This window comes from Peromyscus californicus, unplaced genomic scaffold, assembly GCF_007827085.1.
Source record: "Peromyscus californicus insignis strain IS unplaced genomic scaffold, ASM782708v3 Scaffold_6__1_contigs__length_162567912, whole genome shotgun sequence".
In the NCBI taxonomy this organism is placed as follows: domain Eukaryota; kingdom Metazoa; phylum Chordata; class Mammalia; order Rodentia; family Cricetidae; genus Peromyscus; species Peromyscus californicus.
Genome location: NW_026294584.1, coordinates 102165337 through 102185071, shown reverse-complemented (window position 1 = coordinate 102185071; position 19735 = coordinate 102165337). Strand labels below are relative to the sequence as shown.

At 46.4% G+C, this 19735-nt stretch overlaps 1 protein-coding gene across 4 annotated transcripts in view; it reads right to left on the bottom strand.

Annotated features, from left to right (window-relative positions):
• The window catches only part of Anxa4 (annexin A4), a 113930-nt gene that overhangs the window by 3782 nt on the left and 90413 nt on the right, over nucleotides 1–19735 (bottom strand). For all 4 annotated transcript variants that reach the window (XM_052719355.1, XM_052719354.1, XM_052719356.1 and 1 more), the window contains 9 exons: nucleotides 18496–18590; nucleotides 16107–16220; nucleotides 15040–15130; nucleotides 12585–12664; nucleotides 11552–11608; nucleotides 9052–9145; nucleotides 5436–5531; nucleotides 2938–2996; nucleotides 1516–1638 (listed from right to left, as the gene is read on the bottom strand). In XM_052719355.1, coding sequence (XP_052575315.1) covers nucleotides 1516–1638; nucleotides 2938–2996; nucleotides 5436–5531; nucleotides 9052–9145; nucleotides 11552–11608; nucleotides 12585–12664; nucleotides 15040–15130; nucleotides 16107–16220; nucleotides 18496–18590 — 809 coding nt within the window. The remainder of the gene's footprint in view (nucleotides 1–1515; nucleotides 1639–2937; nucleotides 2997–5435; nucleotides 5532–9051; nucleotides 9146–11551; nucleotides 11609–12584; nucleotides 12665–15039; nucleotides 15131–16106; nucleotides 16221–18495; nucleotides 18591–19735) is intronic.

The following is a 19735-nucleotide window of genomic DNA, read 5'->3' as shown; positions in this document are numbered from 1 at the left end:
AAGTTTTTGATGGCACTGTTTGAGAGGTTATGGAACCTTCAGGAGGTGCGGCCTTGCTGGAGGAAGTGCGTCACTAAGGGCAGGCCTGGAGGTTTTCTAGCCTTGCTCCATTTGCTGTGTACTCTGCTTCCTGTGTTCACATCAAATGGGACCGGCCAGCTTCCTGCTCCTTTGGCCGACCGCCATGCCTTCCCTCCTCTGGAACTATAAACCAAAGTAAACTATGTTTTCCCTAAGTTGCTCCTGGCATGGCATTTACCCCAGCAATAGAAAGTAAATGGTAGCACACAACTTCTGTCCAATTTGTTTCCCCATCTATTGGGCGCCTTGATGGAAGGCACGTGACAGATCTTGGAGGGAAGAAACAGAGAAATAATAAGAGCCATTGAGAGCTCAAATAATGGGGTGTATACTAGTTACAGACACAGCTCTTACATATCTCAAAGACCCTAAAGTTTGCAATATCAAATACTGGAATAAATTATGTGAGGTTATTGCTAACACATTTTGTTCCTTTATTTTTTATTTTCTGTGTTTGGGCATTTTGCATATATATATATATATGTATATGCTGTGAGATGGTCTGTATGTCAAATGTGTTGCTGATTGGTCAATAAATAAATCACTGATTGGTCAGTGGCCAGGCAGGAAGTATAGGCAGGACAAGGAGGAGAAAAAACTGGGAAGTGGAAGGCTGAGTCAGAGAGACACTGCCAGCCGCCATCAGGACAAGGAAGATGTAAAGTACCGGTAAGCCACAAGCCACATGGCAAGGTATAGATGAATAGAAATGGATTAATTTAAGCTGTAAGAACAGTTAGCAAGAAGCCTGCCACGGCCATACAGTTTGTAACCAATATAAGTGTCTGTGTTTACTTGGTCGGGTTTGAGCGGCTGTGGGGCTGGCGGGTGAGAGATTTGCCCTGACCATGGGCCAGGCAGGAAAACTCTAGCTACATGTATATGTATGTATATATACATGTCTGTGCACTACATGTATGCAGCACCCATGGAGGCCAGAAGAGGCTGTTAGATTCCTAGAACTGGAGTTACAGGTGGTTGTGAGCTGTCACGTGGGTGCTGGGAATGGAAATGAGGTCCCTAGAAAGAGCAGTCAGTTCTCTTAACTGCTAAGCACTCCAGCCCCTGGTATTCAACCTTTTGGTAGAAAGATGTTTGAGACTGAGGTCAGGGGTGACGCTTCCTCTCCATAGTCTGTGTTCACTTGAACAGGTCAGTCACTTAAAATGTTAGGGCTTGTTATACTACACATGCTTTGGATAAAAGCAGTACTGAGTCACTGCCCCGGAATTTTCATGCTCGTTTGAGGCCAACATGAACTTATTACTGTATTTAGAAGGTAAACTTTTCAAGCTTGTACACCGTGAGAAAGGAAGGACCCTGGAATCCCTGAGGCAGAGGGCCATCTTCGTTGGAAATGACATGCTGAGGAGGAGGAGGAAACCAGTGCTGCTGCCCACCCAGGCCAGCCCTGTGTTCCCTGTGGTGTCCTACCTTGATGAAAGAGTACAGAGACTTTCCATAGAGCCTCTTGAAGTTTGCCCGGATGTCCAGCATGTCAATCTCTGCTCGAGAAACCATCACTCTGATGAGGGTGCTGTCATCAGTGCCTAAGCCCTGAGGAAGGGAGCCAGACCTTGCATCAGGTGATACTCTTCGTGGTCCAGCAAGGCAAGACAAGGCAACAGAGACTCCACCACAGCATCCTTTGCTCTATGACCTGGGAGGCCCGAGGAGCATCCTCATGCCTTAATTTGGGATGCAAGGCTTGACACGGCCCACCTTTCCAACACTCTGTGCATTGACCTGAAGACATGGCTGAGCCTTTCCAAAGACAGACTCTGTGCTGTTCAACAGCCCTGTGTCATTTACTATCCCCCACCCCCACCCTGCCCTCTGGAAAGCTTCCCTCAAGGTTCTGCTTAAACAGAACAAGCTGGTTTTGTTTTCTTCCTTTCCTTTCCTTCCTTCCTTCCTTCCTTCCTTCCTTCCTTCCTTCCTTCCTTCCTTCCTTCCTTCCTTCCTTCCTCTCTCTTTTATTACTAGGACAAGACCTTGCCATAGAGCCCAGGCTGGCCTCAAACTAAGCAATCCTTCTTTTTCAGCCTCCCAAGAGCTAGAATTTCAGGTGTGTGTCAGCATGCCTGGCTCCAATTTCCTTGTATGTTCTTTTCAAATCCTCCCTCAAGAATATTGAGAAACTATACTCTGTCCTTTGTACTCCTATAATAGTGGGTGTTGAATTGCTGGCTTCCATTCCGTCTTATCATGTTTTCTGCATGTTTTATTTTCTCTGAGGACAGATATTTTTTAAGAGCAAAGACTCCCCACTGGGTAAGATGGTACAGGCCTGTGATCCCAGCACTTGGAAGGCTGAGGCAAGATGATCAGGAGTCCAAGGCCATCCTCAGCGAAAAAGAGAATTCTAGGCCAGCCTGGGCTACATGAGAACTTGTCTCTGAAGAACAACAAGAAAACCCAAGCACTTGGCTTCCTGGTTTCCTGTCCCCCTTGGGGTTCCCCGCAGGGCTGTATACACAGGGCCCAACACAGTTCTGGGAACCTGGCTCTGAAGCTTGAGTTTGCCTCCTTGGGGCACTTCCTCCTCCATGAACAGTGCAAACAAACTTGTATACTCTGTATGCCTCAGTTTCTCCCCTTGTGAAACAGGACAGTTTGTGCCCCTGCTTCTCTTAGGGGGATAAATTAATCCATACATGTAAGGCCCCGGGAACAGGGCTCCGTACATCACAAGTACACAGAGAACAGCACTCAGCATGAACAGCAGCAGTATTTAGGGAGGGATACAACATGGAGTCGAGTTGGCTGTTCCAGGGTGGAATTCGGGTGGCAAACCCAAGAAGGTGGATAGAAATATGCCACATTCTTTCGAGTGATAAAAGCGAAGCCATTTACCTTCATGGATTTATAAAGCCGTTCAGCAAAATACGCAGGTTTGTTCCTCATACACTTCACTGTGGAGAAAATGAACAACAGGAAGTGAGCACAGGCCACGCCCCTGCCCACCAGGCCACTCCCATTCTCAGGAGTGCTTCCCTGCTCTTAAGAAATTATCTCTATTTTCATAAAAAGAAGAATGAAAAGATTACAGAAAAAAAAATCCAAGAACAAAGAAAACTGACAGTTATTCTGTTTCTACGAAGTCTCAAGAAATATTTCCTGCTTGCTTTGCGAGACCCATTTAAGCCAAGCAGCACTTCCTGAACATAGTCTGCACTCCAGGCCCCTCATACAGACAGGAAGGATCCTCGGCTTCTCAAGTTCCTGGGGAAGTCATTAATGAGGGCCATCAAAGCGAGGGTGGCATGTAGTTCCAAAATGATTATTACATCTGCTGTACAAAATAGTTGTGAGGGGGCTGGAGAGACAGCTCAGGGGTTAAGAGTATTTGTTCTTGCAGAGGACTAGGGTTCAATTCCCAGCACTCACATGATTGCTTCCAACTGCCTGTAAGCCCAGTTTCAAAGGATCTGACACCCTCTTTTGACCTCTGAGGGTGCAAGACATGCACATGATACACAGACATACATGCAGGCAAAATACCCATACAATAAAAAAACCTTAAAAATCAGTTATTAACCCTACCACCCGCTGACTTGTCGGATGCACTAGCATGGCATTATCTTTCTCCTATAGTGAGAGAGAAAAGTGCCAAAGACCGAAACACAACAAAAAACACAAGTCCTCTGGCACAAGAGCAGGCAGGTCATACAACATAGTTCTTTCTGCTTTGCTTTTTTCAGTCATGTTCTCACACAGCCCAGGCTGGTCTTGAACTCACTTTGCAGCTGAGGATGCTCTTGAACTCCCGATCCTCATGGCTACCTGTACCTCCCAAGTGCTGTAATTACAGGTGTGCACCATGTCTAGCTTTGCAAATATTTCTTGTTTAAAGTTGTAGAACAGCCAGATGGGGCTGCTCATGTCTCTTATCCTAGCACTCCTAGCCAGGATAGGAGGATTGCTATAAGTTCAAGACCAGCCTTGGCTAGTGAATGAGACTATCTAGAAAAAGAAAAGTCTGGGGCTAGAGAGATGGCTCAGTGGTCAAGAGCACTGGCTGCTGTAGCAGGAATCTTAAAAGTTCTTATTAATAAAATCAAACCTGAGGCCAGTTATTGGGGTGAATGCTGGAAGATCAGAGAAGCAGAACAAGCCACAGCTACCTCACCTTGCCAGTTCCTCAGCTGATCCTGTTTCCTCAGACTGGAAGCTTCTGAGTCCTCATATCCGAACGGATCTCAGCTGAACTGCTGCTAGAAGCCTAAAAGCTTAACCAGCCAAATGCTTCCAGTTCCTGGTCTTCACGCCTTATATACCTTTCTGCTATCTGTCATCACTCCCTGGGATTAAAGGCGTGTGTCACCATGCCTGGCTGTTTCCTTGAACTCACAGAGATCCAGACTGATCTCTGCTTCTGGAATGCTAGGATTAAAGGTCTGTGTTACCATGCATGGCTGTTTCCAATGTGGCCTTGAACTCACAGAGATCCAGATGGATCTCTGCCTCTGGAATGCTAGGATTAAAGGCCTGTGTTACCATGCACGGCTGTTTCCAATGTGGCCTTGAACTCACAGAGATCCAAAGGGATTTCTGCCTCTGGAATGCTAGGATTAAAGGCGTGTGCTACCACTGCCTATCCTCTATGTTTAATATTGTGGCTGTTCTATTCTCTGACCCCAGAAAAGTTTATTAGGGTGCATAATATTTTGGGGAACACAATACCACTACAGGCTGCTCTTGCAATGGACCTGAGTTGGGTTCTCAGCACCCATGTGGTGGCTCACAACACTCTGTAACTCCTGTTTCAGGGGATCCAGCACCCTCTTCTGGGCTCCGTAGGCATTGCATACATGTGGCACACAGACATATCGGCAAGCAAAATACTCACGCACAGAAAAATTATTTAAAAACAAAACAAAATAAAAAACAGTAACAGGCCGGGCGGTGGTGGCGCACGCCTTTAATCCCAGCACTCGGGAGGCAGAGCCAGGCGGATCTCTGTGAGTTCGAGGCCAGCCTGGTCTCCAAAGCGAGTTCCAGGAAAGGCGCAAAGCAACACAGAGAAACCCTGTCTCGAAAAACCAAAAAAAAAAAACAAAAAAAAAAAAAAAAAAAAAAAAAACAAAAAAAACAGTAACAGTTCTGGAAAATCATCTGGATATGGTGGCACATGGCTGTGGGTCAGGTATTTGGGGATTGAGGTGAGAAGATCACATTAATCCAGGAGTTCCAGACCAGACTGGCCAATCCATTTTTTGAAATTCTAGAATTTACCCTGAGTGATCGAAACAACTTTAATTTCAGAAAAACACAGTTCTACATCTCCATGACAACATCTGGATACTAAGGAGGAACATCACCAGAATTAGCTCGGTGGCACACCAGCTTACCTATAGCCAACAGGGCGTCTTCAAAGCTACCAGATGTTTCCGATTTTATGCTCTGTTCAATGTCCTTCTGTGAGATCCTTTTGTACTCATCGAACACTACAATCAATAACAAGATAGTGTGATTTAGAAAACTGGGCTGGTGTGACGACTCGTCTGCTAAAGGTACTTGCAGCCAAGCCTGGTGACCTGAATTCCCTGGAACCCACATGGTGGAAGAAGAGACCTGTCCTCTGACCTCCACATGTGATCTGTGGCATCTGCATACCCGTATACATGTACTCATGCATGCAGGTACACACACATATAACACACACACACATGCACGCACATACATACATACACTCTCTCTAAATAAATAACACATAAATAAATGTAATAAAAATTTAAATACAGGAAACTAAAATTTATGGAGAGAATGAACACATATTAAAAGCTTATGCTACTTAATTTTTTGGCATATTTCAAGAGGAGACCAATTAGTACCGTGGGTGAGGACCCAGGCAGGATGTGGCCTGGTGAACTGGGCCCATCCTGGAGGAAGAATGCAATCCCTGGAGAATGTTGGGCACTCTTCCCCAGATCAAGTGGAGAGTCTTTGGGTACACACCTGCCTTCTTCCTGCTTCAGCAGACTGGGTCGGGTAGCTCACACCTGTAATCCCAGTACTTGGCAGGTGGAGGGAGGATGGGCAGTCCCTCAGTCACACCTTGAGTTCAAGGACAGCCAGGACTACATGAGACCCCATCATTTTGAAATGTCAGCCTTGCATGTCACCTATGTCCTCCTCTTCCATTTGGCTCATTAAGACAAGAACAATTCAGCCTCCTCAGAACTGAGTCACATCTGGTAACAGCCGGTTGCTTCTTTTAATAGATTTTTCACATAATTAATTTTTTCTTGTTTTTTGCCAAGGATTTTTGAACATGATGAATATGTTTTCCTCTCTTCTTCCAGAGACCTCTTAGGACAGATATATCTGTTTTGTTTATCTCCTTAGTGGCCTTCGTTGGCATACTGTCTTGTCCCCTCCATCCATGTCATTCTCACAGGTTATCAGTCAAGGAATACCAATGTTCAGCAATTCACAATCATAACCCTGGCCCAGCAGGGTCCCTCTGAGTGACCTGTCCTCCAAGAAGATGGTTTTCTTTCTTTTTCTTACTTTGTGTGGTCAGGCATGGTGGTGCACACCTTTGGTCCTAGCACTTGGGAGGCAGAGGCAGGAGGATCTCTGTGAATTTGAGGCCAGCCTGGACTATAGAGTTGAGTTTCACGACAGCCAGGGCTCCACAGTGAGATCCAATCTCAAGAAACAAACTGTGTGGGGTGTGGTATGCTATGTTCTAATGGGTGTGTGTGTGTGTGCAAGCATGTGGAAGCCAGAAGCTGGTGTCAGGTGTCTTCTTATTTTTAATTTATTTTAATTAACTAATTAATTTTGATTGTGCTTACCACTGCTTATGCCTGTATGTATTTTCATGCACACAAAAGCCACAGAAGGATGCTAGGTGTCTTCCTCTCTCACCCATATACTCACTGCTTTAAGACAGGGTCACTCACTGAACTGGAAGCTCACCATTTCAGCTAGGCTGGCTGGCCAGTGAACTCCTAGGATCTGCCTGTCTCTGCCTTCCGACACTGGGCTTACAGGCGCATGAGGCGGTACCTGGCTTTTTCATGTGGGAGTGTGGGCTTTGAGCTCAGGTCCTCATGCGTGCCTAGCAAGCACCTCCCACTGAGCCATCCCCTCCCCAGCCCCACCTCCCACTGAGCCATCCCATCCCCTCCAGCCCCACCTCCCACTGAGCCACCCCCCAGCCCACCACCTTATTTATTTATTTATTTATTTATTTATTTATTTATTTATTTTTGAGACAGTCCTCACTGCATCTGGAGCTCACCAATCAGCCAGACTGGCTGGCCAGCAAGCCTCAGAGATCATCCCATTCCCGTCTTTCCTGCCTAGGATTACTGGTGCATGCTGGAACCAGCTTTTTGTTTGTTCCCAGGAAGCTCCCCAGAAGCACCTTGATTTGTGTTCTCATGGAGGGGTTCAGATCTCCCTCCAATCTGGGGAGCCACTGGTACTTTCCGTTTTCCTTTTCATGGGTGTATATTTGTCCAGAATCAAAGATGCTAATCAGAACTCCACTGTAAACTGGAGTGAATGCTTCCAGACAAAAAATTATTAACACACCTTTACTTCTGGCCATTACTGTTTGTTGGTAACAAGATTATTCAGTTTACACTACCTAAGTGGTGCTTAAAATATTGTCTCTTGGTAAGTTATGAACAAGTAATTTTTAACTGCCCAACTACAGGCATACTTAGAATTACAAATTCTAGGTAAATGCGTCCCAGGACCTGCAGTTGTGGGGAAGTGCCACAAGAGGGAGCTCACATTTGTAACCAGGCAAGGGGAGCCAATGAAAGAAGGCATAAAGCCCCAAGTTTCATGGTGGTGTATGATTTATGGACAGGAATAATTGCTTATTATTATTATTTTTGCCACTGAGGAGTGTCTAGAATAATTACAACTTGTAAATGTGTCAAATTTCGCAGTTACGTTGTATTTTCAATTTAGCAATCCCATTCTCCTCAAATTCCCCACAAGCTTTGAAACGTCATGCCTATGACAGGGAGATGGTGGTTTATAAAATTATGATGCCCATGAAGGTCTACAGAGATCATCTACAAGACAAACTGCCCTACTGAGTCCTTACTGCTGTCTACAAGGAGACTTAGCCTGACAACAAATATTCCATAATGGTTCAGTGTTCTTTCCCCCCAAAGAAGTTAAAAGCACATTGCAAAGTTTAGAAATTACCAGAAGCAAATTAGGAGCATCACACAAAGGAAATAAAAAGTGAAATTACCCACGACTCATCTTACTCAATATAACCCCTGAAGAAATCTATCAGTGGTGTCAATAGAAATAAATATCAACTGACATTTGCTTAAATTGGCTCCTCAGGCAGTGAAGGTTCCCTTCTTATGTAAGTAATGGGAAATGAATGTCTTGGGGCTGCACTAGAGAAGGGACCAACTGGGAAGGCTGGTTTCCTGGGATAAGGAATGCTAAATTATTACGAACATGTTGTACATCTGTCAATTACTCAAATTAATCATTCAAAATTAACCTTCATTCATATAATTTGATTCCCACATTTACACGGTAAAAATCTAACAGTTTAGTTTATTTTCTATGTCATGGTGGGGGAAAGGTCATCAGGAACTGGGGGAGCACTATGATCAAGACGCATTATATACATGTTTGGAATTATCAAAAAATAAATAAAAGATATTCTTCTTTTAAAAGGTTATCAGGGGCTGGAAAGATGGCTCAGTGGTTAATAGCACTTGCTGCTCTTACAGAGGACCTGGGTTCAGGTCCCTTCCCAGCACCTACTTAGTGGCTCACAATTGTCTGTAACTCCAGTTCCAGGGGATCTGGCACCCTCTTCTAATCTCCAAGGACATGAGACATACACTTTGGTTCATAGACATATACTCAGTTAAAACATTCATATGCACAAAATAAAATAAATTACTCCAAAATTTTAAGGTTATCAACCATTCCAGCAGAATTGAATGAGGTAGTGAGATAGGTACCCACCATGCAGCAGATGGTTCCGATTCCGGGAGCAGAGGATGCTCAGGAATTTCACCTCATCTGTCCCCCATCTCTTCTCTCCAGCCTCATACAGGTCCTAGTGCCAAACAAAGCATGAGTTTAAACACCAGAAAAGATGTGCCAGTACCTGGGCAAATAGTTCTAGAAATTCTAAGAGTCAAGATGGCTTGGTTTTATTTTGTTAGTTGGAAAGGCAAACATGCTGTGCGCGCGCGCGCACACACACACACACACACACTCCGTCCTTCAACTACTTTAACCTCATAATGGCATGGAACAACATACATTCAGCAGAAATCAGGCTTCAAAGTTTCCATTTTGATCTTTCCTCGAGCCAGTCTGCATAGTTTGGAACTTCATGACAATGTGAGCATCAAGCAGTTGAGCCATGTTCCCAGTTAGCTACAAGGGCAGACAACCGTGACACACTAGAGTGGACTTCGCTGCTAGGCTCCCCCCTGTGCTTTTTCGGCTTACACATAACACTATTGCAAGTCTCTGTTTCTGTGTCTCTCTGTGATGTATGTGTGTGTGTGTGTGTGTGTGTGTGTGTGTGTGTGTGTGTGTGTATGTGTATGTGTGTATGTGTGTGTGTGTGTGTGTGTGTGTGTGTGTGTGTGTGTGTGTGTGTGTGTTGATTCTGTTTTATAGAAGACCCTGGCAAATATCCCACTGTGTTAATAAAGGAAGGCAGATGTGATCCAGATTTCTGGCACTAGCACATAAGCAGTCATACGGCCCTGGAGACTCTGAGAAATCCGCGCTGAGTGATACACACACTCCCTTCTTTTTAGTGCAAGCGACAGGTTCTTTTCTGCACGATCCATAGTGGCTCACACCCTGCACTCCAAGTGGAATCACTCCACTGCTTAGTTGGGTGTTAGTTAACAATGGAAGGACTAAGATAAATCCCAGTTCTTCCAGGTCCTGGTTGTTGTTGTTGTTTGGTTTTGGTTTTTGTCAATGTGAAACCAGCTAGACTCAAATGAGAAAATGCCTCCCTTGGATTACCTGTAGGCGAGTTTGTAGGGTATTTTCTTGATTAATGATTCATGTGAAAAGGCCAGCCCGTTGTGGGCAGTGACACCCATGGGCTGGTGGTCCTGGGTGTTATAAGAAAGCGGACTGAACCAGCCGTGCGGACAAAGTCAGTCAGCAGCACCCCTCCATGGCCTCTGCATCAGCTCCTGCCTCCAGGTTCCTGCCGTGTTTGAATTCCTGTCTTTTTTTAAAATAATATTTATTATATATACAGTGTTCTGCCTGCATGTGTGTCTGCAGGTCAGAAGAGAGCACCAGATCTCATTATAGATGGTTTTGAGCCACCATGTGGTTGCTGGGAATTGAACTCAGGACCTCTGCAAGAGCAGTCAGTGCTCTTAACCTCTGAGCCATCTCGCCAGCCCTGAATTCCTGTCTTGACTTCCTTCAGTGATGAACTACAATGTGGAAGTGTAAGCCAAATGAACTTTTTCCTCCCCAACTTGACTTTTGGTCATAGTATTTCTTCACAGCAATATAACCTTAACTAAGATAGAAACATAACTATTATACTCCATTTATTTGGTCTGAACTCAAGCAAAGAGCTTTCTCCAGAGCCTCAATTTCCTTACCTGTAAAATGGGGTAAAAGTCCTAAGGTTGTTGTAAGGATTCAATGGTTTGCCTAAGAAAAGCTGTGCAGGGAGGGCGCTTGGTTCTTACTGAGGGTCCACTGCTTATACGCTACTGTCACTATGTCACCTGGCCACAGGGATTAGTGTCAGGAAAGACATCAGGGTGTCAGGACAGACAGACATCAGGGTGTCAGGACAGACAGACATCAGGGTGTCAGGACAGACAGACATCAGGGTGTCAGGACAGACAGCAGGGTGTCAGGACAGACAGCAGGGTGTCAGGACAGACAGACAGGGACAGTAGCCTTCTTTTGAGAGTCACATATATTTACAGGTCCTACCTCATGTTTTCTTTAGGGAAGTGTGAAAAACAGAGGCATCTCCTTCCCCTCCATATCATTCAGAAGATGCCTGAAATGGCTGGGAACTTAGCTCAAGCACTGAGCACTTGCATAGCATGGGCCAAGCCCTGGGTCCATTCCCTGGCAACACACACACACACACACACACACACACACACACACACACACACCCACCACACACATACCACACATACACACACACACACACACACACACACACACACACACACACACACACACACAGATTGAGAGTCTCTGGGATCCTCATGTGGCCCCAGTGTGAGAAGACCTAGAATCCAGGAGTGTAGACATGGCCCAGAGCCACCCCACATCCCAGGTACCCCTAAAAGAAACCTGTTAATAAAGGATTGTCTGTGGGAGTCTTTTCCATAACACACCCCAGCCTGACTAATACACCCTGAAGTAGAAGAGGCTGCCCACCAACCAAGTGAGGCCTGTCTTAGAGAAGAAACTACAAGAAGGGATTTGCTACTAATTTACTAACCTGGGCGTCCTGCTTCATAAGCGCATCATCCAGGTAATTCCCTTCATCCCTGCCTCCCTGAGAATGAAACAGACCAGAGTAAGCAAGTGCCCATGGAGATGCCAGAGTGCTCTTAAGACAGAAGGCCTGGAGACAAGATGCAATAAAAGCTGGGTCTTCAGGTTAGAGAATTAGGACCGCTGTCTTAGGTCACCAGGGCTTGGACCTACGCCCTGGAGATGTTCCCAGCAGTGTGAGCCCCACCGTGACTCCTGATGTCACAAAATCGGCTCTTCCAGCAGAAAGGCAATACCATCTCTCTGCTTCCTCCTCTCCTCCCCCGATTCCCACCACTGCACTGACCCAGCTGACTCAGCCTTCTTAACTAGCCAGTCTCCACTGATCAAGAGAATGCTGGACCTGAGGTGGAACTTGGGGAGCTGATGCAATGCCAGCACCAAATACACCAGCTCCGGCATGGAGGACCACGGGAACCCCTGAAGGAACACTAAGGAGTGATAGGCGCTGCCCTCCAGTTTGGAAGGCTGTTCTTTAAAAAGTGTGTTATGTGTTGTGTGTGTTGTGTATGTGTGTTCAGGTGCCTATAGAGGCCAAAAGAGGGCATCAGGTCTCCTGGATCTGGAGTTACAGGTGATTGCGAGCCATCCAATGTGAGTGCGGGGTTTAACTCAGGTCCTCTGCAAGAGCAAGAAGTACTCTTAACCTCTCCAGCCCTGCCACCAGATGAACGTCTAAAACACATGGAAGTTAGCTCTCGATATCCTTGTAATCCGGTGCACTTTGTAACAGAGGGGTGGCTGGCACAAACTTGGGACATGTGAACAGTGAATTAAAGCAAAAGAAATGCTTGAGCATGCATGACTAGCCAGGGTCTCTGAAGGAGAAACATAAAGGAACAGAGCAGCCCGAGAATGACACCTGGGGAAGACCCATGTTTAGGAGGCTGAAAAGATGAAGGGCAGGTAAAGGAGGGTGCATGTGTCAATCAACCCAGCATCCCCTATCAGAGGCTGGGACCGAGGAAGCCACGCACCGCTGTCAGGGACACCAGTACTCGCTGGAACATGAAGGATGTATCTGAGCAGATGTCCTCTTCAAGGCTCCTTCCATAGTCTACCAAGAAATTGGAAATGGGTACATCAGAACAGAGACCTGTCCAGTGCTGTCACCCTCCAGCAAGCTCTGTCCCTCCAAGCCAGCCTGCTCACTGGAGCAGCTCAGAGCAAGGTGCTACTCCATGTGAGGTCTTCAAAATCTGAACTCTGTGTGGCCCCAGCCCTCCCTAGGGGTCTATAAGCAAGTAATGGTTGCTGGGGAGGCGGGGAGACAATTCCTTTAGTGGAACCATCAGTAACCATCAGTAACTATCAGTAAGGTACCCATGCTCCTGTAGGTAACCCTTCACCCATGCTCCTGTAAGCAATTCTAATGAAGCTCATTAACTCATAGAAATGGCAACAACAAACAAACAATATATATGACCTCGTAAATGGACCCAGAAGGAGCTATGGCTGTCTCTTTAAGATGATGGGGACCAAGAAGACGGGCCTAGAGTCCTGCTTGGTTTCCTTCTGAGACTCTGCTCTGTATGTGTCTGAATGGAAGCTTGTTGTGGAATATTACTTTAATTGTGTAAAGGTGTGTTCCATTTGTTTCTGCTGCCTTTGTTACCAATGAAAAGATGTGTTACATTTGTTTATGCTGTGGAATATTACTTTTACTGTGTAAAGGTGTGTTCCATTTGTTTCTGCTGCCTTTGTTAAACGATTATTACTTTAACTGTGTAAAGGTGTGTTCCATTTGTTTCTGCTGCCTTTGTTAACAATGAAAAGATGTGTTACATTTGTTTATGCTGTGGAATATTACTTTAACTGTGTAAAGGTGTGTTACATTTGTTTCTGCTGCCTTTGTGAACGATGCAAAGATGTGTTACATTTGGTTATGCTGCATTTGTTTAACTATGTAACGATGTGTTGCATTTGTTTTACCTTGCCTGCCTAAGGCACCTGATTGGTCTAATAAAAAGCTGACTGGCCAATAGCCAGGCAGTAGAGGGATAGGCAGGGCTGATGGGCAGAGAGAATAAATAGGAGGAGAAACCTAGAAAGAAAGAAGAGAGAATGAGGGGAAAAAGAGGGAGCTGCCCAGAGCCAGCCAGGCAGCAGCCAGGCAGCAGACATAGAGTAGCACATACAGAAAGAAAGGTAAAGCCCTGAGGCAAAACATAGATGAAGAGAAACAGGTTAACTTAAGTTAAAGAAAAAGAGCTAGCCAGAAATGAGCCTAAGCTAGGACGAGCATTCATAACTAATAAGAAATCTCTGTCATGACTTAAGAGCTGGTTGGTGGCCTAAAAGAAAAAGCCTGGTACAGAAACTAAGGTTACCAGTGTCACAGGACAGAGGTCCCCAGAGAAGTTCTGACAGATCTCTTTGAAGAATGACACTCTCTACAGCCACCAAAAGCCACTGTGGGGCAGATGCCAGGGATAGGGGTTAACTCCAAACTGTAGGTGGGACTGTGTGGTAGGCATGGAGGTTCTTGTACTCACAGATAACACCAGGGCGAACACAGTGTTAAACACACAGGATTGCTCCTTCAAAGGAAGGGGTGTACAACCTGTTATCTACCCAGAAGGCTGGGAGCAGATGTGGTTAATAGCCTGGTGACCTTCACACTATCTGTGTGGACAAGACCATACTCGATCCTCCCCCGACCCTTATCGAGAGCTTGTCAATCTATAGAACTTATCTTTATGGGAGGTGTCACATGTAATCAATCTATAGAACACATCTTTATGGAAGATGTCACATGCACTTTACAAAGAGTTTCAATGTAGTCATATCTTAAGTCTTATTGTGCACACAGGGTTGGGTTAGTTATCACCAGGAAAATTTTCACCAAATTATGCTGTGCTTAAATATGCCTAAAATAAACTATTTAGGGTCAAAGATTGATCGAACACTGGCTACTTAGTCGTGTTGAACCAAATTGCCTTCTTGCCTCCCCTTACTCTGCTGGCTGTGGTGATCACCTCCAGGGCTGAGGTCAGGGTTATGGGGCTAAATCCAAAACCTTCAGAGTTAGAGAGCTAACTCCAAATCCTGGGTAGGGCAGAAGTCAGGGTTGGGGGCTAACTCTAGACTCCTAGGGTTTAGGTTCAGCCTCTGAACCCTGAACGAGAGTCCCTACTACATGACTGTTTTCTCCATAGAAGTGATAAAGACTGTATATGAAAACATAGGGAACGTTAGTGCTGGGGTACAGCTCCGTGCTAGAGCCTAGAGCAATGGCCTAGCTTGTGAGAGACTCCGGGGCTCCATCCCTAGCCCCTGGTGGGTGATACATAAGGCAGACACCTAAGGGAAAGTAAGTAAAAATAAAGGGAAGAAAACTCCACTATAATCTAATAGCTGAGAAATAATAGTTACTGGTCTTGTTTTCAAGTCATAGGCAACCTGTGCCAGGGCTTGGAGGATGCTACTTACGCTGCTGGTAGGTCTGGTTGATGCGACGGATCTCCTCGGGGGTACGAGAAGCCAGGATCTCAATCAGACAGCCCTCATCTGTGCCAGCTCCCTAAACGTGAGGCCGGAGGTGAGGATGGCATGAACCAGTGGGTCAAGTTAATGTGCAATCGTTATGCACAGTCGAACAAATAAAACGATACAATTAAAATTACAAATTAAAAACTTGAGCCCCACACTCAGAAGGAATGCAGGTATGAAGCTGCAGGGTGTAATGCCAGCCCACTGGGGTCCAGAAGCAGGGCCTGCTAACTTTTAACTGGCCTGCCCAAGCCCAGAGTGTTCACCATAATCATTGTTCATAATAACACACACTTGTACAGTCGGTCGCCATCTGTTGCTGGTCGTAGCAGGTTAGGCACAGTTTCTGCCTTCTGTGGTCCGGCTCTTTCCTTGACCTCTGTTCTCTTTCTCTGAAGGTCAGACTTCCTGGCAAAGACTTGGTTACCTCCCTGTTTTCCCGGGGCCTAGCCCAGAACCTTCTACAAGGTGTATTTATTGATAAGAAACTATACCGGCATCTCAGATTCACTTGCTACCAACCAGGTCAGCTATAGCGGATGGATGTGCATGTGCATGCCTGGTACCTGGGTTCTACCAGCGCCACAGACCAGTCCCTCCTCATTCAGCCCCAGGAAGGAGCAAACGACTCAGCAAATTTGGGGGAAACAATTTTTTAATTACAACTGCCAAGTACACCTCAAGTTGTCAAGAGGGAAAACCCCGTGTCTCATCCTCTATTCTGCCCCCTCTCAGAAGGACTTGCCTATAGTTTTTTTTTTTTGTCTCATTGTTTCTAACTTTAAGGTTTGACTTTACGTGCATGCGTGTGGGTCTGTGCCTGTGAGTCCAGTGCCCAAGGGGGCCAGAAGTGGGTGTCAGATCCCTGGAGCTGGTGTTACAGGTGGTTGTGACCTGCCCGACATGTGTGTTGGGAAGACAACTCCAGTCCTCTGCTAGAGCCGTAAGCACGCTTACGCACATCACCACGTGCAGTGAGGACATTAGGGTGCAAAGGGACCACTGACCTTCATAGCCCTCCGCAGCTCCTGCACGTCGTACAGCACGGTGGGCGTCATCATCCCCACAATCACCTGCTCAAAGTTGCTGCTCAGCTCCGACTTCAAGTCCTCAATCAGGTCCTGAAATGAGAAGGGGTGTCTACTGTTAGCTGCTACTGTCTCTACGCCAGCCACTCTCATCACGGTGCGAGGACGTCCCGGGCACTAAGACTGTCTGTGCTGTCGCCCTCCCGGAAGCAGGCAGAGGCGTTTTCCTAGGCCATGGACACATCTGCACAAGTGGAGGTCAGAGCACAGCCTAAGGGAGAAGGTTTTCTCTATCCTGTGGGGTCAAACTCAGCTTGCTCAGCTGGGCAGCAAGCACCTTTACACACTAAGCCATCTCACTGGCCCCATGTTTTTGTTTGTTCGTGTCTATGTGTGTGTATACTGACATACTACATATGTGTGTACATGTTCATGTGTCTGTACCTGTGTGTAGATACATGTACGTGTGTGTACATGCACACATAAGCATGAGTGTGTGTGAAAAGGCCAGTTGTCAATGTCTGGTGTCTTCCTCAACCGCTTTCTACCTTCTTTTTGGGTAGACTAGGCTGGTTGGCCAACAAATCCCCCACCCCCATCTCCTCCCCATCGCTGAGATGATATTTTATATATATATATATATATATACATATGTATATATAGTAAAAGTTATACTATATATCTTTCTATCATGCATATTTTTATGATAAATTCACAAATGTGGATTGAATGAATGAATGAATGAAGGAAGGAATTAGAAGTCAGACAATCCATTAATATTGGTCACCTCAGACTACTACAGGTTAGCTGAGTTCTGAAGTTAACCCCAAGTGTGTATTGCGACACCAGTTAGATGTATAGCTCACACCTCACTTGACTGTCCACGTCTGCCACTGGGCATTCAGTTCCTGGAGGATGCAGAACAGTTATAGTTGGTGACGATCTGTCCCATTCTGTACAGAAGTGTCCAGGGTTCGCCTCTAGATGCTCTGGAGAGCAGCTAATCAGCTCTGCCCTGCCCGTCCCTCCCCAGCTTGCCCAGCAGTGTGGAGCCATCTGTGAGAAGCAGCCTCAATCTTCCTGCTGTGACATCTCCCAAGACAGATGCTCTGGGCATGAAGTCACTGGGTGCTGATGTACAGAGATGCTCATCGGCTGTTCCCTCAGACTAAGGTTCTCCATAAGCACAAGAGTTGGTGGTGCTTTTCAAGGTGACATGGAAAGACAGGTTGGATAATTCTAGTGAAGGAGTTATTGTGAATGGAGTTGAGCGTCTTCAGGGGTGTGGGAGTCAGACAAAATCTAAAGTGTGCAGAGTAAACAGTGAGTTTATAAGCTGCCATGCATGCGCATGCAATTCCACAGAAAGCCCCACTCTGGCATGTGAAGGTCTCTCCATTGAAGTTCATCAAAGGAATGACTATCTAAATGTGTATTTATATATACGAGTCACGGCACTAAATTCCAGGAAATGGTGGTGAAGACAAACTGGACTTCTAAGTATTTTAGTCAGGGGTCTTGAACACTAGGCCGAACGGCTCTGAAGGTGCCCGGTACTCCACAGCACTTCCGATTGAGCCCACAACCCACAGTCCTGTGAGCACTTGGGTGGAAAGAGACCCTGCCTGGCCTTGAGGCTGTGAGTCAACAGCTCCCTAAAAGTGGAGAAACCTTGTTTTGTTTTGAGTTTTGCAAAAATATCCTTTAAATTTTCTTTTCAGATATTTTTCTTTTTATGTGTGTGTCTGTGTGTGTGTGTGTGTGTGTGTGTGGCCTCACATGTGGAGGTCAGTGGACAGTTCTGTGGAGTTGGTTTTCTCCTACCACCAGGTGGGTCTCAAGCATTGAAGTCAGGCCATCGAGCTCTGGGGCAAGCGCCCTTACCCACTGAGCCTTCATTTTCTATCCTTATTTTTAATTGACACACAATTGTACTAATAGGTCTTGGTGTGACATTTCAGTACTTGTACCCGATGTGTGATAATCAAGTAAAGTGACTGGCATATCCGTCATTCAGACGTTTGTCATTTCTTTGCTAGGAACATTGCAAATCCTCTCTACTCTCTATTCTGAGGTATCTGGTTAACTGCCACCCACCCACAGTCACCCCACCATGCTCCAGAGCCTCAGGGGTTAGCCTCTCCTCTAGCTGCTCCCCATACCTGTTACCTCTCTTCTCCCACAGCTTCCTAGACTCTGGTAACCCCCAACTTCACAGAGAGTCTCAAGGCACTGGGTCACTTCAGGAGTCTAGGTTGGGGTGGGGGTGAGGGTATGGGGATGAGGGTTAGAGGGTGGAGGGTGGGGGACTCTGCTTCCACACTGCCTGACAAATCCCTGGTCATCGTCAAGGAGAAACCGGGCCTACCCTGCCGATGTTACTCTTGTAGGCACTCCTGATTTCCTGACGCTGGGCAGTGTTGCGGTAGGCCAGGACTCCGATGATGGCGTCTTCATCCGTACCTGGGGACGACACGGAGACAGCAAGGGGCCATGATTTGCTGGCATGAGAAAACAGTCTCGCCTGTGGCCACTGGAGCTACATCAGGAAGGCTGAATGTTTGCTAAGAAAACAGAACCTGGAAGCAAGAATGACGTCAGCCTCTAACCCAGCAGTCGGGAGGGGGTTCGAGGCAGGAGGAGTTCATCTTTCTCACAGCTGGACATTATTGTGTTTGAAGAATTTTCTGTTTATTTGTTAGGAGAAACAGCTGGGGTGGGGGTGGGGGATAGAAACTGCTCTACTACAATACCCCAGGGAGAAAGTTTTAAAAGGTGAGTTCACGGCAGTCATTCTTCACAAGATTAGCTATCCAGGAGGAGAGGCAGAGGGAGAGCTGCGGAACTCTCAAATCCAGCCTTCAGAGTTCTGCACTGGAAGGCGGAGCCCTTCCTGCTTTGAACCCTAAAATTAGCTTTGAGTTGTTTAATGGCCCCCCTCCCTCCAGATTCAAATTTCCTTCTAAGCCATGCAAAGTGTGGACCCACAACCTTCAACCTTCGCTGTGCCCACACTCTGCTTTTAACCCATACATTACCACGCGAATTCAAGACTTTTCCATGGGCCTGTGAAACCTTCTAACTAAATTCTCAGTTTCCAGCTAGGTTCACTTTCCTATAAGAAAAACTCACAGCTCATCCCTCACCTGCTCTGAAACTCACAATGGCTCCCTGTGGTGAGCTGGGTTCACACAGGGCTGCCTTCTTGGGTGCTCTGCCGTCTCCTGTTCTCTGAGCTATATATGTATGGACCAGGAGAGCAGGCAGCCAGATTCATAAGCTTAGCTCTCTTTTGTTTGTTTGAGGCTTTCCTGTGTAGCCCAGGCGGATCCTGAACTCTCAGTCCTCCTGCCTCTGCCTTCCCAGGGTGGAGATCCCAGGCATGTACCACCCCGGCCCAGAAGCTGCTTGTGAATTGCTCTGCTTTGCCCACTTGCCCACTGGCCACTCTCTCGAACCCTTCATTACCAGTCTCCGTGAGTCCATATAGCATCCTTATTCTGATACCTGTGGTTTCCTGGCCAGTGCCTCTGGGCCACCCCTCCAGGCCTGTGACTCAATTGGTGGCTTTCTCAGTAGCCCAAGGACGTCCTCTTAGGACTCACTAT